Genomic DNA, 16,368 nt, shown 5'->3' on the forward strand with positions numbered 1-16,368 from the left:
TAATTTTATTATTTGTGCATTACTATTCGATCAATATATTGGTTTATTTCTATAATTAATAATGTTTCGAAAGCTAAATTATTTATGTTTCTTTATTTATATATTTGATGGTTACATACTAGCCATACAACTTATATTATGATTTTTTAAAATGAAATTTATGTTTGATTATTGTTTTATTTTAACATGATCGATTTATTTTATATATTTTATGTGTTCATTTGGAAATTCTCATTTTCTCTTGTAGAAACATTATTATCTGATTACTGGTTCAGATTTAAAAAAAAGAAAAGTTTCAATATGGACGCCATCATATTTTTTCAACGAGAAGTTTTGCTTGTCCACTGTATGTATTCATTTTGTTTTATATTTGATTATTTTTATGTGATATTTTCACAATAAACTTTTATAATGAATATTCATCAATATTAATATTTCTGTGTAAATAATAATCTTAAAAATATATGTATATTCCATTTTTTTATATATAAAATTTTTTATTAATATATTTTAATAGATAAAATTTTATTCGACTTAAATGCTGAAATAGATGCACATAGAAATTCAATACAGTAGTTATAATTTTTTGCAAATACGTGGGAAACTAAAAAAGTTCAACATTTTAGAAAGTGATAAAAGTTCAAAATGAATGGACTGAAATGACACTAAAATAGTATTCGCGCCGAAATTGTGAAATCTGTTGCATCAATTTGTAGAATACATAGACAGGCATAAAAAGAAATGGCAAACAAATAAGGTAAGAATTGATTGTTACTCCCATCTCTTGAATTTACAAAAGATTTTATAATAAAGCAGGATAAAGTAGGATAAGAATTATGAATCAGTACCATCTCTGGAGTATTTTTGAAAAAATATATTTGGTACTCAAGACATGGCAAACAAATAAGGTAAGAATTGATTGTTACTCCCATCTCTTGAATGCCAAAAAATTTTATAATAAAGCAGGATAAAGTAGGATAAGAATTATGAATCAGCACCATCTCTGGAGTATTTTTGAAAAAATATATTTAGTACTCAAGAGATGACGCTAATAATCAATTCTTATCTTATTTCTATCCTCATAGAATTTGCTGTTTTTGTCTATAGTTTTTGATGAAATAATATAAAATCATATATTTAAATTTTTTCTAATTCAATAAGAATAATTTTTAAAAAAAATGAAAATAATTAAAGAATTTACAATTAAGATGATTTCTCTTAATTATATAATTTCTAGTAATATATATTAATTAATTAAAATTATAAATAATCAATTTAATTAAATAAGCAAGAAAATATAAATGCTTAATATTTTAATGAATTAAATTATTTTGTTAATTTCTATTTTGAATTTTTTTCATCATTTTGCCTTATAATAGAATGAATTAACCAACCATTCATAACACTTTGCCCCAAAACGACATTTCAACGATAGCATAGGTAGGATAAATTTGGAACAACCATCCCGGATAAAACACGTCTGTGTTTTATGTTACTTCTGTAGTTAGTTTCGCTTCTCCAACGTTGCGATAGAGAACTTGATATATCGTGGCGTTTAACACGTGCAATTAATTAAAAAAGAAAAAAATTGTTGTTGAAATGTCAATGAAAATATCAACGAAGTGTTATTATTATTGTTACGTTAAACAGGTATTAAAAATAAAGAATTGGAAATAGTAAAAAAATGAAATAGTAAAAATATGTGATCAATTTACTTTTTAAAAATTAAAAATATTAAGATTATTTATATTATTTTATTTCTCTTTTTGTATTCCTATGATAAACATTGAAATGAAATTTTCTAAAATCAATATTTTCAATATAAAATTAAAATAAATAATATAATGGCATTTTCTGAAATTAATGGCTTTTGACATAAGATAAAACATAATTTTGCATTTTCTTATATTATTTTAATTTACTTTAATTCTTCTTATTTAGTTTTTTTATTTCTAAAATTTTATTTCTAAAATTTATTAATTTTTAATATCTAAAGCAGACATAAAGATATTTTTAATTATTAGACTTTAATTTTTATTTTATATGTTCAAATTAACGTTTTATTAGTTTACATAAATATAACAAATAAATTGGAAATGTTAATCAACTATTTATTTGCTATCAAGGAAAGCAACTAACTTGCTAACTAAAGAAAGCAAATATATTAATACAAAAAAAATAAATAAATTTTTATATTTTATTTTAAATTGATATTAATAATTATTTTTTTTGTGCCATTTATTTTTTTTATTATATTATTAATATTAATAAGTATGTTTTTAATTAATTATATTTTCAAAAAGAGATCATTGTAAAACGATTAAAAATTTTTTTAAATTTATGTAAGATAATAAGATTTTCCATTTAAAATTGAAGATAGCGAAATAGCATTAATATAGTATTAATACTTATTTCACCATTACTATAATTTTTCTAATTAATTTACAAATATAAACATATCAAATAAGTATATATATAAGTGTACTATAGTATCATTGCTGCAGAATCATAATGTGGCATCGTTTATTTTCATTATCATAAAACAGATTGTAACTTCTTTCTTTCAGCTGAAATGTAAAACGATAATTAATAAAATAAACGAAGATTGTGATTGATTAGAATTCAATCGTGAAAGAGAAAAATTCGAGAGGACAATGAAGAATCGCCGTGGTGAGGGTGTTTGAGGAAAAAAATTTTCGAAGCGGAAAGCACGATGCCACCACGCTCGCGACCGGAAACATTCGAACTGATGGTCGAAGCCGAGAAGCCATCCAAGTGTATCAGATTTCTACGTTTTCTACGTTTCCTGTGGAAGTTCTTCAGATGCGTTTTTTCCCACGTATCGTTGATCTCATTGGTTGTACTATATTGCTTGATCGGCGCATACGCTTTTGAAGCTCTTGAAGCCGCTCACGAAAAAGAGGTAGAAATTGTGAATTTTTTTCATTTCATTGTTATTTTTTATTATTATTAATTTTTTTTCTTTAAACACAAATTTATAATGTTAATTTTTGGATTTTGATGTTTATTTCTTATTAAAATTTTTGGGAAGAAGTAGCATTAATATGATATTTGATATTTTTTAAATTCAAAAATTCTAAATGTATCATTAAAAATATTATTGATTAAAAAGTCTTTTTAGTACTTTTTTTTATGTTCTTTTTCTTATATATTTAATTCTTTTTTATATTATATATATTATATTATATATTCTTTATATATTCTTTCTTTTTTTATTATTATATATTCTTTCTATTCTTTTTCTATTCTTTTTCCCTAAATCTTTTAATTTTAATAAAAATTATGAATATAATATTAATAAAAATCAACACATAAAATTGTTTAAATATCTTATGTAATTATCAAAGCTTTCTACTTTTATTATTGATTAGAAGTAAGAAATGAAGAAATAAAAATAAATGCATAATTTGCTTTACCCTAAATAATGATCGTCTTTTCTTTTTTTATATCGTCTTTTATTCTTCACAATCTTCTTTATCGTTTTTTTTTCATCTCACTTTTTTCCTTATCCAGATCAAGAAAAGCATTAAAGATGTCAGAGAGAACGTTGCAGAACAACTATGGAAGATTACGAAAGAAGTGGAGGTTCTGATTCGTGAAAATTGGACGGACAGAGCACTGCGCGAATTAAAGGTACCGAACCATCAAATTCACATCCGATGATCAGAAGTCGAACTCGAATTTTCTCCAATTCCACGATCATTTTCTTTTTTCAGAGCTTCGAGAATAACCTCGTGTGGATGATGGAGAAAGAAGGTTGGGATGGGAGTGAAGGTGAAGATGACATCCAATGGACATTTGCTGGTGCTTTATTTTATTCCATAGTGGTCATTACTACCATTGGTAAGTTTTGAAAATTAATAATAAAATTAATAATAAAATAATCTTGGATAGCTAGTAACACTTTGAAATTATAAATAATCTTGATTGATAAAAGAAAACAAAAATGTTGGAAAATATATAAGAAATTTGTTTTAATAATAATGATATATCAATCATACATTAATAAATACATATTCTTAAGATCTTCATTATAAAGTTTATTACGTAGTAATATTTATAATTACAATTGATAATTTAAGTTAATGAAAAGAAAATTTTTTTATGATTTAAAAATATATGTACGTTCTTTGGTATTTTATTAAAAATATTGAATGTTTAGATCGTTTTCTTAGAAATTGAATAATTTTTAGATAGAATCATGATAAACAATTCAATACTAAGTTTTGTGGCTAAAAATAAGAGGAATTTCGTTGGCGTCCTAAATTCTAAAAGTCCATAATACAATATTACTATTATTTTGATTTAATATCTGATAATGAATAATTAATCAATTGATCAAATCAATTGATGTATGTATTTGGAAAAATAGTATATATACAAATAAAATATAATAATAAAATAAGAAGTAAATAAAATTTATTCAATCATTTCAATTCATATTGGAAAGAAAGAATCGTATTTAGGAATCTGTTATTATATTAAAGATTTTTATTCGTTTAATCTCTTATTTTATTTTATTATTTTATTCTTTTATTTTTCTATTCTATTTTATTATCTTACTCTATTTTTTATTCTATTTACCTATAATGGTAAATTACCTATAAACCTTCATTTACTTTATGTCTTTTTGCAAAATATTTTCATAATCTTCTTTGATTTTTAATCACAGAATACATTATCAATGTTTATATAAAAATGTTCTTAAAACTTATTAATTTGAATATTATAAATATATATTATAAATATATTTGATATAATACACATATCATATATTTATAATATAATCCTGAACAGAGATTTTTTTTATTTAAATGTTTTTCTTTTACATTGACAACATCTTACTCGCCGAATTTTTTCCTCAAACTCATAAACTTTTTAATCTAATCCTTTATTCAGATCGATCGCAATAAGAATTTATAAGACGACATATATGTGAAAACCTATTAAAAGATTGATCAGAAGAAAAAGAGAAAATAGTATTCATGTATGTAAATGGAGCTTAAACTTTTTCATCCTCACTCTCGTTCTGGGTCTGATTTTTCTTTAAGGATCGACTATAAAACTGGAAATCGTTGTAGTCGTAATTCTGCTCATAAGGATTGCCTTGGGGTCGTGGATAGAGATTCAGATTCCCTCCAGGGAAATGATAATTTCCAGGATATCTGTTAGCACCGGTGAAACTCTCTGGCGGTCTTCGATTACCATAATAGTTTGGCGATTGTACAAAGGTTGCTGGACCGTATTTGTTAGGAGCGCTCTGAAAATTTTGTCAAACAGTGACAAATGAAGTATAAAAACGTAATTTCATTTTTAAAAGTTTATGATAATTGTAAAATATTTTTTGTTTTCATAAAAAATTAATTATTTTTACATTGAAGATTATTGAAAATAATTAATGGCAGATTTTTTTTAATTTCTTTTGATTTCTTTTAATTCCATATGTAATAATATATATATACATATGTATTATTATTTCTTTTTTTAAAATTCAATCATTCAAATTATTTTATTTTTATTTTTTTTTTAATTTTTATTTTTTTTCGATTTAAAATTCAAATAAAATTTCCTTGATGGTTTTAAGATTTAAATTTTGTTTAATTTTCATTTAGAAATTCAAAAAATAATCAAGTTTAAAATTTTTTTTGCAGAATGCGTCTTACGATAAATGAAATTAATAATCTTTGATGAAAATTATGATAAATTATTAACAATTATTAATATACCGGATAAGGATAATATCCTTGACCATATTGTCCGGAAACCAAGGTAGGATACTTCTTGCTATTAAAACAGCAATATTTCTTATCTTTTGCACAGGTACCCTATAGAAATCATTAAAAATTATTTATATTAATTAATTATTTATATAAATAAAAAGAATAGCAACTATTTTCTATTTTGTTACGTACAAATTTCAATCCTACGGAGGGACAGTTGAAGCTATATCTGCATCTGCAAGTGTCATATTCTCGATATCGAGGATCGTCCTTGACCCAAGATGGTACAAAACCAGTTTCCAATGCGCCATCGTCGATATTTCCGGTGTAGGAAGGTCTGAATAGATTAAGATATTTTATTCAATAGTTATTTTTTTTAACTTCTAACTGTCTTGTGACTTAGTAGAATTTAATTTTGATCTTCTAAATTTAATCCAAGATAAAAAAAATTTTCAAAAATAAATTCTATATTTTAATCTAATTATACAAATAATTGTATCATAGATTTTTTCGATCATATCAAAAATATAAATTTAATTTATATTTAATATATATACATATAAAAATATGCTAAAATTAATAATATCGATCATCAATTATAAAAAATTAAATTCAATTGAATGTTCTTCAATATCCAATACTTATAAGAGAATAATTTTAATTCAAACGTGATCCAAGTCCAACCTAAATCCAATCCAAACCTTAGACCATGGAACTTCGATGTTTTGGCCTCTTTTCATAAAATGCAATGGTGTACCAGGTCATTGGGTCGTACAAAGCCAATCAACATCGAGGATACGAGTAACGAAAACTTATTGGGTTGGAAAACAGCGCGAAGATACGAAATACCTTTTTATAATGCCAGTCGGGCCACCAGGACCGACAAGAACTTCTTTGTTGCCAGGATACGATGCCGGTACAATAGGTCTACTGTTAGGACCATAAGGTCCCACGTTTTGTGGTTTAAATCCTATTAATGGTCTCTCGTTACCGAAATGTTCGATATTCTCATTCACCTGGTATCTATAATTGAACAAATAGTTTATATTTCAATTTTACTTTTTTTTTCCCAATTTTTTTTTCAATCGATCTTAAAGTATCTTAAGATTATTTAAAACATCGTTAAATGGAAAGCGTAGGATAGTGTTTGTATAAGAATTCTCTTTCAATCATTTTTATTTTTTATTTTTTTTTCATATTCAAATCTTCAAACTATATACATACCAAACACATATATTCATACATACATTAAATATTATCTCCAAATTTCTCTATATTTTAACTATAAAATTAATATATTGTAAATTTTTATCTGAATTGTTATTATAATTTTTTAGTCTTAGTTAGAGAATAGCTATGGCAAGAGTTTATAAGCTGCGAAAAGACAAAAGAATGACAAAATATGACAGTACAAGGAAAGGAACAGAGATTAGATACCTATTTCCACTGGACATGGTTCTGAAAATTCTATCGGATAATAAACTCTTTGGCGAGTTTTCTTTTTTTATTATTTATCTTAGAATAAAAATTTCAAAAATTGTTCTTAAGTGAATGCACAATTTAAAAGTATTCTCAAGGACAATTGTCAGAAAATATTGTCAAGTATACACTTATGTATCTTCAGAAAAAACTATGAAGATTGAACAAACCTCGTCTTCCCGAGTCTGCTCTCTCCGTTTTTCCACACCCATCCATCGTCTTCGACAGCTATTACGACCATTGTGATGCAACAAAAGAGGAACAGAATGGCCATCGTTTTACGGGAAACGCGATTTCGTAAAAAAAGACAAGATAGTCAGCTTCACCGGCGAATATTGTCGACAGTCGACTAAAACGAGAGTGAAAGTGAATCTCGTCTTTATATATGCACCGTTGGAAGGTGAACGCACCGCGTGGCTCACTTCGAGGTTCCTTCGATAGCGATCTCGGATCAACAGTTTTCGTTCAAGGGTGATTCATCCCTTGTGCGGCTCGTTTTAATCACAGGTGTTTTCGTTTAGGATCGTACAGGGAGTTGGAAATTCATTCAAGGTAATGTAAAAATTGGATAAATTTATAACGAGACGATTCATTTCGGATTTTGAATACTGTAAAAAAAGTTGAAATTTGGAAAAAATTGTGGAAAATTGAGGAAAATATGAAGATTAAGAAATTTGAATACTGTAGAAATATTTTATATGTTTCAAAAAATGGAATAATTAGAGAAGTTGAAAATTGAATCTCGAAGAATATTTATTTAAAATTATATAATATAGCAAATACTAAATTTTGGAAGGAAGAAAGAAATTGGAAAAATTCAAAAATTAAAATTAAATGATAAATGAAATTCGAAAGAAAAATAATAATTATAATTCAAATTCTATAATAATTTGATTGATATTTTAAAATTTGAATATATTTATTCTTTGTGAATTTGAATATTGTGAAATGATTATTTATTCATGTTATTTTATGAATATCAATTTATTTAATTTTCAATTATTTTTACAGTTAGAAATATCAACTATATCCATTAAAATCGATTCAAAACAATAATAATAATTAATTTAGAAATATATTTCTAACATAATTAATATACAATATACATATATATTGTATTATGATTTATAAAGAAATCATTTCCATTTATATTCGCAGAAAAGATAACATTGATTTCAATTATCATTCTTAAAATTCAGACTTAAATCCTCACGAGGTGCATGAATGTAATGGATTGGATAATGTGAACCAGACACGTGGGTATATTACATGGAAAGCAATGTTCTCGTACCTGTCCTTCGATCTGGGAAAATCCATCGGGTCGAGTAGGGGAAAGTAGTTACGTTACAGGTGATTACGACCTCTTTCTTCGGACAAGATCTAACGAAATGGCGTAATACACGATTCCTTCATGCGACTATATCAATTGTTCCTCGAAGGACGTCTATATTGTCTTTTATTCGAATTAAATGATTATGGTAATTTTATTTATTGTTAATAAAAATAATATCTCGTCATAGTATCTCGTGAATGGTTAGTGGCTTTTGCATGTGATCAAAAGATATGAAATGTTGATTCAAAGCAATTTTGATAAACAAAGTATATTATTAAATATATGCTATGCTATTATGATTGAATCATAAATTGTAATAAGTATAGTAATTTTCATTCAAAAAATAATTATGATGATAATGTGATAAAGAATTAATATAGTAGTTTCTTTGATTTTAATAATTATTAAATTAAAAAATAAAAATTTACAATATATATTATATATTATATAATTATATAATATAATTTACAAATTAAAATTTAGAATTACAAATCATATGAATCATTTAGTATTTTGATAACAGAATTTATTATGTCATCTCATATTTTTAAAAATAACAGAAAGTATTCAAAATATTTAGAATTATTATTTTACTTTATATATTTTAATAAGAGTATAAGATATTTCCAGAAATTGAACTATTTCAAAATTTATTTTCTTAACAAAATGTTATTAGTTCGAGTCCATCATTAAGTTATTACAAGTTCAAGCATTTTTCCAAGACACAAACCATTTTACAGGATCTTATCTCATTTAATATCGTTATTATGGAATCAAAGAAGTTAAAAGTTAAATCTTTATAGAGGAAAGAAAAATGGCCGACCACTTACAGCATCATCCTCGTGGTTTACTGTAACCTTGTTTTGAGGAAAGGCACGATTGAACGAAAATCCAATGATCAAGGTCATTTTCACCGAGGATGCCGCGCCGGCTACCGAGGAAATTCACTTTTCCTCCGGGACAGGAAACCGGCAACGCCTCGTAATTCGTTTTCCTTGATTTTTGCACCGCGTTTGCCATCCAACGATCTCGTCGATTAACCGTTTCACGGTTCTACGGCAAAAAAGGACCATTAAATTTGTTAGACTCGTTGGGAAAATTCTTTGTAACAGCGTTATGAAAAATAAAACGAAATAACAGGAAAAAATTACTTACTTCCAAAGAGAAGTAATTTTTACATTGTTTTTTTGAATTTATTTTTTATTTTGGGAATCATCAATTCACTCAGAAGAATATTTGATGTATATATATATATATATATATATAGATATATATATATATATATAATTTTTTATAAAAAAAAAAAGAGATAAAATTTGGAAAAATGAGAATACAACTTTATCACGTAAATTTATCTTTACTTTTTCCAAAGATAATTCTGTTAAAGAAAAAAATTTATAAAATTTTCATCAAAATAACTAATTAATCCATTGAATTTTGTTTGCTTTAATATATTTATTTCTATTCACAACAATGAAAAAATTTAAATATTTTCTTTTCACATCTGTATTTTAAAACACAGTATAGGAGAGCATAGTAATGGATAATTATCATGAAATTCTGATGTGCGCTCGAGGAATCTGGTTATATGTACCACGAAAAATCGATCAACAAAGGCTCATAACGCGTGACCGAGTTGCGTTCCAAAATCTAGCTGGAACATCCGCTATTCTTTTGTATTCGATCGATCGATCCTCGTTCCCTTCCGGCGGATGCGCTCAATCTTCTCCATGTTCCTGATCTCATTCTCTTTTTTCAAGCGTTAATTAGAGCAATTAAAAAAGAAAGAGAAAGAAAAGAAGAAAAGTAGAGAAAAAAAAAGAAAGTTAAATATTCTGATTTTTAAGTATACTATTGTATTTATTATAAATTATAATTTATAAGAAACGTTACATGATTAAAAACTGATATAATAATTGTAGAATAAATAGTAGAAGAAAAAATGATCTTGACCCAGACTATAGAATGAATCCACGAGAATAAGAAAAAGGCTTCTTGTTGTGAAATCGTCGGAGTTTGATTCGATCATTCTTCCAAGTATTCCAGTATTGACCTTGAAAATATTCGTACAAGGTTGAGAACATGAGAATCTCTCTTCTTGAGAAATTTGAATAGTGATGTTAATCACTTTCGTACCTTCGTTTTCTGTAATGAAACTAAAAATAAATTACAGACATTGTAGTATATTAGCATAATTGATATATTTTAGAGATTATTTGGAATTATGGGAATTAATGAAATTATTATTAATTATTATTAAATTATATAAAAGATTTCTTTTACTTATGATTTTTTTATTAAAAAACTAAAGATTATTTTCATTAAAAACATACAAAAGTTCAAATTAAAATTATAAGATTCAATAAATTTTTATTGAATAAATTTTTTATTTCACAAATTTGATAATTTCCAGATCTCAAAACAAATTAATTATTCGTAATCTAAAAATTATTGTTAATAAAAATTATCAAAAAAAATTTCAACACTTTTTATAAATTTTTATAATTTTTTAATTATCAATTTCTTCAAATTCTTTTCTTATATTGAAAAATTTGCAAATTTTCTAAATTTTAAATTGAAATAAAAATTCCCTAAAGACTTACTATTGATGTATGTGTTTACTAAGGGTAATGATGGTAAAATAATAAAATTATTGATATCAGCAAGAAATACAATCTCAGTTTGAGAGAAAATTAGTATCATAACTTAGACCCTAAGAGAATTAATTGCGCATTACGTGAACGAGAGATTATGCAAGGCTAATCGAGCATTTCTTGATTCTAGGGTACGGTCACATTGCACCGAAGACTAAGAACGGGAAAGTGGTAACCATATTCTATGCCATCGTCGGAATTCCTCTCATGCTACTCTGCCTCTCGAATATAGGCGATATTATGGCCTCGAGTTTCAGGTAAACTTCAAAATGCACGATAACACATCTGATTCTTATATTTTAATATTATTATCTAACTTAATTAATTAATTAATTAAGTTAAGTAATTAATTTATTATTATTTTAAAAATAAAAGGGATTAAAATTATTTATTAACTTGTTCAATTAGGAAATTATTTTCGTTTCTTGTTATATATTTATTTCTAGTACTTTTAGAAAAATTTTATGACTTTCCAAATTAGTGAGTTTTCCAAATTATTGAAATGAATTAAAAATTATCTTTTTTTTTTTTTTTTAGATTTTTATACTGGAGGATTTGTTGCTACATATGCACCAAACCACCAAAAAAAAGACGACCGAGAAGCCATTTTGTTAGATCGTATTCCATGCGACAACCAGGGTATTTATTTATTTAAACTATCGAAAATAAAACAATAAATAAAATATATGTTTATAATGGATAAAAATTATATATTTCGAAAAGACGATATGGTGGAAGCAAAGGTAGTTTTCGAAGACCCATCAGGGTAAGCCAGATGTCAGTAGATTCGGTTTTGTCTGAAAGTCTAGGAAGATCATCGTATTTTGACATGGATTATAAGTATGATATTATAAGTATTATATTATATTAATATTATTAATTATAATTAATCATCAAAAATAAATATTTAACATATTTAAATATTTTAACATATTTTAACATATTTTTAAATATTTAAATATTTTAACATAATATTATTATGTCTATAGATATAATCCTCGTCGATACGAGGCTGGAGAAGAGAGAAGAACGAGTTCTTCTTATCAATTATCTGGAAATCCAAATTTTGGATTTAAATCGGCAACAGTGTCCAGATACTCTGATTTTCCAATAGCGAAATCGAACAAAGGTATTTGAATACGTTTCATGATATATATATATATATATATTTTGTTGATGAAAAAACAACATGCTTCTAAATAGCAATTGCATTCAGCCAGTTCCAAGATGACAACGCAATCATTAGACAGGAAGTTGTTGATGCGTTCATCACATGACATTGATCGTTCCTCGGTTTTGTGTAATAAGTACGCCTTGGATAATTTGGAGAACGAATTGCGACGGTGGCCAACTTCCGCCGGAAACACAAGTAACTATACAACAATCGAGATAATCAATATTTTCTTATAAATTTATTTATATTAATTATTAATATTTTTACTTTTGATGCATTTATTTATTTATATTTCGAATTTATTTACATTTACATTTTTAATTTATTTATTTGTATTTTCGATATATTTGTTTATGTTTTATTTATATTATTTTTTACATCTTTAATTTTTAGTAATTTTATCACGTTCTCGATTTATCTATATTTCCGATTTTATTTACAATAATCAGTTTATCCATTAATATCTTTAATATTTACAATAAAAATTATGGACAAATATTTTGCATATAGATTAACAATCATAAATCTATTTTCAAAAATGTAAATCTTATTATATGGAAAAACTGAACGGATCTATTTTGCTTTATTCCTCTGATTAATAAATATCATTCGCAATAGGCGATACGAGCAAATCAAAAGAGGAGCCAGAGGCGACAGAAACTCGTGAAAATAGTGAGAAACAAGAGCCATTAGTGACGAGGTCGTTGCCCAGAAGATGTTTATCGATGGATGGTGCGACTAGCAACTACAGAATGAGTCTGCCATCCTCTTTACGGCCATCATCTATTTATTTGGATTTAGAGAACTCGAGAAAGACTCAAGTTCCAAAAACCAGACGTTATAGAAACAACTACCCTATTGGTAAATTAATTCTTTTATTATTATATTTAGAAAATCTTCAAAATCTTTAGAAAGATTTATTAAAATCTCTTCAATAATGTTCAAATATTAAGATTTTTAAACTTTTTTTACAAACAATATTTATAAACTATTATTAATCATTACAAATTCTATTTTTCATTCATATATTAATTTTTCCAACTTCACTTTTTTCTTAACATTCGCACTTATTTATAATTAATTAATTATAAATTATTATAATTATTTTTTATCGTTTCTTTTTTTGTTTTTTCATCACAAAAGCTCGATCGTACAGAAGGGACACATTGCCATCCGATATAATGTCCTCAGCTGGATTTCCTGTACATAGACAAGTATACGTAGACGATTTTGATTCGGATTACGAATATTATACTAACGATGATCAGGAAAGACAGCAAATAAAACCAGTACCAATATGGTTATGCGTTTTCCTGGTGGTTAGTTACATTTTTGGTGGCGCCTTCTTGTTTAGCGCTTGGGAACATTGGCCATTCCTCGATTCTGCATATTTTTGCTTTATTACACTTACCACTATAGGTTAGTACTACCTTTTTCTTTTTTTTTTTTTTTTTTTTTTTCTTAAATTATTCATATTCGGCATTTTTGCAATATTTAATTTTATAGCGTTTAATGTTTATATTGGACTTTATTCTTTTTCTTTTTTTAGTAATATTAATTTGGAAATCTTAGAAAATGTTATGAAATTTAATAAATTTTGAAGTTCCATTATCTCTATTTATTTTTGCAGTAAGTACCATTTTTATATTATTTATTTTTTTATACATAATATTATTATTTAATTTAATATCACTTTGTTGTGATATTAATCTAGAAGTCATAAAAAATGATAATTTTTAAAAAAAATTTGCATTCAAAGATATAATTTTTTTTCCCAAAATTTTAATTGAACTTTTCGTTGGAAATAGCTAATTAATAACTTCCATATAATTCTTTAAATCATCATTCTACGAAACAGAAGGTTTATTTTCTCAAAAAGTTCATTCATCTACTTATTATTGTTTGTGCATTGAATAGAAATTAATAATTTATAATGTATCTGTATATTAAGATGAATTTTTATAAAAAATTTAAAAATATTTTCTATATAATTTCTATAAAATTTCTATATAATTTTTATAAAAATTTCAAAAATAAAATGAAAATTATATAAAATTGCAAATAAATAAGAAAAATAATTATATGGTAAAAATATAATTTTTGTTATAGATAGTTCATTATTTCTTTTTCTGAAGAAAAAAATTTTTTTACATTATTAATCAATATTTTAAAATCACCTATATATTCCATTGAATTAAAAAATTATCAAGAATTTAATATTACACAAATAAATATAAATAAATTATTGAAATTATTATTCGATCAATCCAAAAAAAACAGAAAAAAAAAGAAGAAAGATAACATTGAAAGAAAAATTGGATAAAAATAATTGGATTTCAGGATTCGGCGACTTTGTACCAGCATACAAACTGGACGCCCATAAAGGAATTGCAGTTTGCTCGTTGTACTTATTATTTGGAATTGCTTTGCTGGCGATGAGCTTTAATCTGGTGCAAGAGGAGGTCATCAACAACGTGAAGAACGTCGCAAAGAGGCTCGGGATCATCAAAGAGAGTGACGACGAGGAAGATGCCGACGACTACGACGCGTACGACGTCGAATACAACGATGAGGTCGACAACGAACTCGAGGGTTACATTCTCGATGCCCCTCGATCTCACTCGATGGCTAGAAACGTTCGCGGAATTTCCGTCGTGTAACCAACTCTGACCGAATTTCTTTTCATTCACCGATCCAATTCTGTTTCCTTTTTTTTTTCGCTAATCCTTCTCTTTTCTTTTTTCTTTTATTTTTTCTTTTTTCTTATTTCTTTTCTCTTATTTTCACGAATATAGATGAATAAAATTTTTTTCATCTAAAATATTTACATTAATCTTATATTTTTCTATGCTAAATTTCAATTTGCAATCAAATTGCATTGAAGAACTTATTAGAAATTAATTCTTTTTGAATTGAAAATTGGAAATAGAGAATAAGATTTGGATAATCTATCCAGTAAATTGATTTGAAAAATTTTTTTATAAAAAAAGTGAAGAAGTTTTTTTTTGCGATTAATATTTCTTGAAAATTTTGGAAAAGAATTGCGAGAATGTTCTTTTAATTTTTAATTGTATTTTTTAAATGAAGATGGAACCAGAAGAAAATATATCATCTCTTTATTTATTCTATATCATAAAAGTTCAAAATTCATCTTAAAACTTTATTCATATACTTTAAAATAGAACATTTAAATCTTATGTTAATATTCTAAAAAATGAATTTCAATTTCCAGAAAATCACTAAAATTAAAAATTGAATGAATTAAAAATTTTAAATATAAACGTAAAGATTAACTATAAAGAAAATTTCAATATTTGTAAAATGTAGAATTGTAGAAAAGAAAAAATTAATATCAAAAATTTTGAGTGTGGACATAAGAGAGGATAATAATAAAAGTAGAGTTCCTAGATGTTCTAATGTTCACAAAACAATATATATATTATTGGAAAATGAAGCGAAAAATTCAATAATGTCAAAAATTTTAGATATAAACACAAGGATTGACCAAAAAGAGCAGTACTTTCAGCAAATATTCCAATATAATAAAATGATGATGTAATACTTACAAGACATAAGTACGCAAAAAAGTGGCGCCAAATTGATAAATTTCGAATGCGTCGTGGAGATTCCGGAGGACATTCGCGTCTACAGGGTGTTCAGGAAGTCAAAATTCAGTCATAGCCAGCGGTTGGATCCGGTTATTTTTGGCAACGCGCTATTTTCAGTTCAACGTCTCGAACCAAATGGCACAGAATCAGTTTGCGAGAAAGCCTCGGGCAAGATTGGCTCGTTTTCACACAATTATCCGTGGAAAAACGATCATTCAAACTTGCATGAAACCCAATGTCAACGAGTGCCTTTAAAAATCCCTGTTTATCTTTTGAATAAATGAATAAAAATTGAGAATGAAAATTGAATCAATGGAAAATTGTTGTTTAACTTTTTTTATCATTAATTAAATGTAATCGATTGAAGTTTAATTTGTAA

At 25.6% G+C, this 16,368-nt stretch overlaps 2 protein-coding genes across 5 annotated transcripts; one reads left to right on the forward strand and one right to left on the reverse strand.

The window, feature by feature from the left end:
* Positions 1-654: 654 nt before the first annotated feature.
* On the forward strand, positions 655-15,065 carry LOC122717008. Of its 4 annotated transcripts, none has more exons than XM_043940639.1 (12): positions 655-757; positions 2,620-2,923; positions 3,535-3,654; positions 3,738-3,864; positions 11,338-11,464; positions 11,745-11,846; positions 11,931-12,047; positions 12,197-12,336; positions 12,424-12,576; positions 13,000-13,242; positions 13,525-13,800; positions 14,722-15,065. In XM_043940639.1, exons 2-12 carry the CDS (start codon positions 2,714-2,716, stop codon positions 15,039-15,041), a joined length of 1,935 nt encoding a protein of 644 aa, XP_043796574.1. In that variant the 5' UTR covers positions 655-757; positions 2,620-2,713; the 3' UTR covers positions 15,042-15,065. The 4 variants fall into 4 exon arrangements, with proteins under 4 accessions (XP_043796574.1, XP_043796573.1, XP_043796576.1 ...); XM_043940638.1 differs by lacking the exon at positions 655-757 and adding an exon at positions 1,594-1,650 and having other exon boundaries at positions 2,568-2,923; XM_043940640.1 differs by lacking the exon at positions 655-757 and adding an exon at positions 1,598-1,650.
* LOC122717010 lies at positions 4,964-7,653 on the reverse strand. The gene is made up of 5 exons (XM_043940646.1): positions 7,391-7,653; positions 6,591-6,764; positions 5,934-6,078; positions 5,748-5,846; positions 4,964-5,281 (listed from the first exon to the last, which is right to left on the reverse strand). The coding sequence occupies exons 1-5, from the start codon at positions 7,492-7,494 to the stop codon at positions 5,024-5,026; spliced, it is 780 nt and encodes a 259-aa protein (XP_043796581.1). The 5' UTR covers positions 7,495-7,653; the 3' UTR covers positions 4,964-5,023.
* Positions 15,066-16,368: the final 1,303 nt, after the last annotated feature.

This window comes from Apis laboriosa, unplaced genomic scaffold, assembly GCF_014066325.1.
Source record: "Apis laboriosa isolate Shangri-la unplaced genomic scaffold, ASM1406632v1 scaffold4_cov146, whole genome shotgun sequence".
In the NCBI taxonomy this organism is placed as follows: Eukaryota; Metazoa; Arthropoda; class Insecta; order Hymenoptera; family Apidae; genus Apis; species Apis laboriosa.

What these genes read in the sequence shown, in the direction of transcription:
- LOC122717008 (XM_043940639.1), top strand. Translation starts at nt 2,714, where the DNA reads ATGCCACCACGCTCGCGACCGGAAACATTCGAACTGATGGTCGAAGCC. An exon ending in GAGCACTGCGCGAATTAAAG is followed by an intron (nt 3,655 to 3,737) that starts GTACCGAACCAT and finishes TTCTTTTTTCAG; the next exon opens with AGCTTCGAGAATAACCTCGT. An exon ending in AACTTCCGCCGGAAACACAA is followed by an intron (nt 12,577 to 12,999) that starts GTAACTATACAA and finishes CATTCGCAATAG; the next exon opens with GCGATACGAGCAAATCAAAA.
- LOC122717010 (XM_043940646.1), bottom strand. Translation starts at nt 7,494, where the DNA reads ATGGCCATTCTGTTCCTCTTTTGTTGCATCACAATGGTCGTAATAGCT. An exon ending in CCTCCGTAGGATTGAAATTT is followed by an intron (nt 5,847 to 5,933) that starts GTACGTAACAAA and finishes TGATTTCTATAG; the next exon opens with GGTACCTGTGCAAAAGATAA. An exon ending in AAGGATATTATCCTTATCCG is followed by an intron (nt 5,282 to 5,747) that starts GTATATTAATAA and finishes CAAAATTTTCAG; the next exon opens with AGCGCTCCTAACAAATACGG.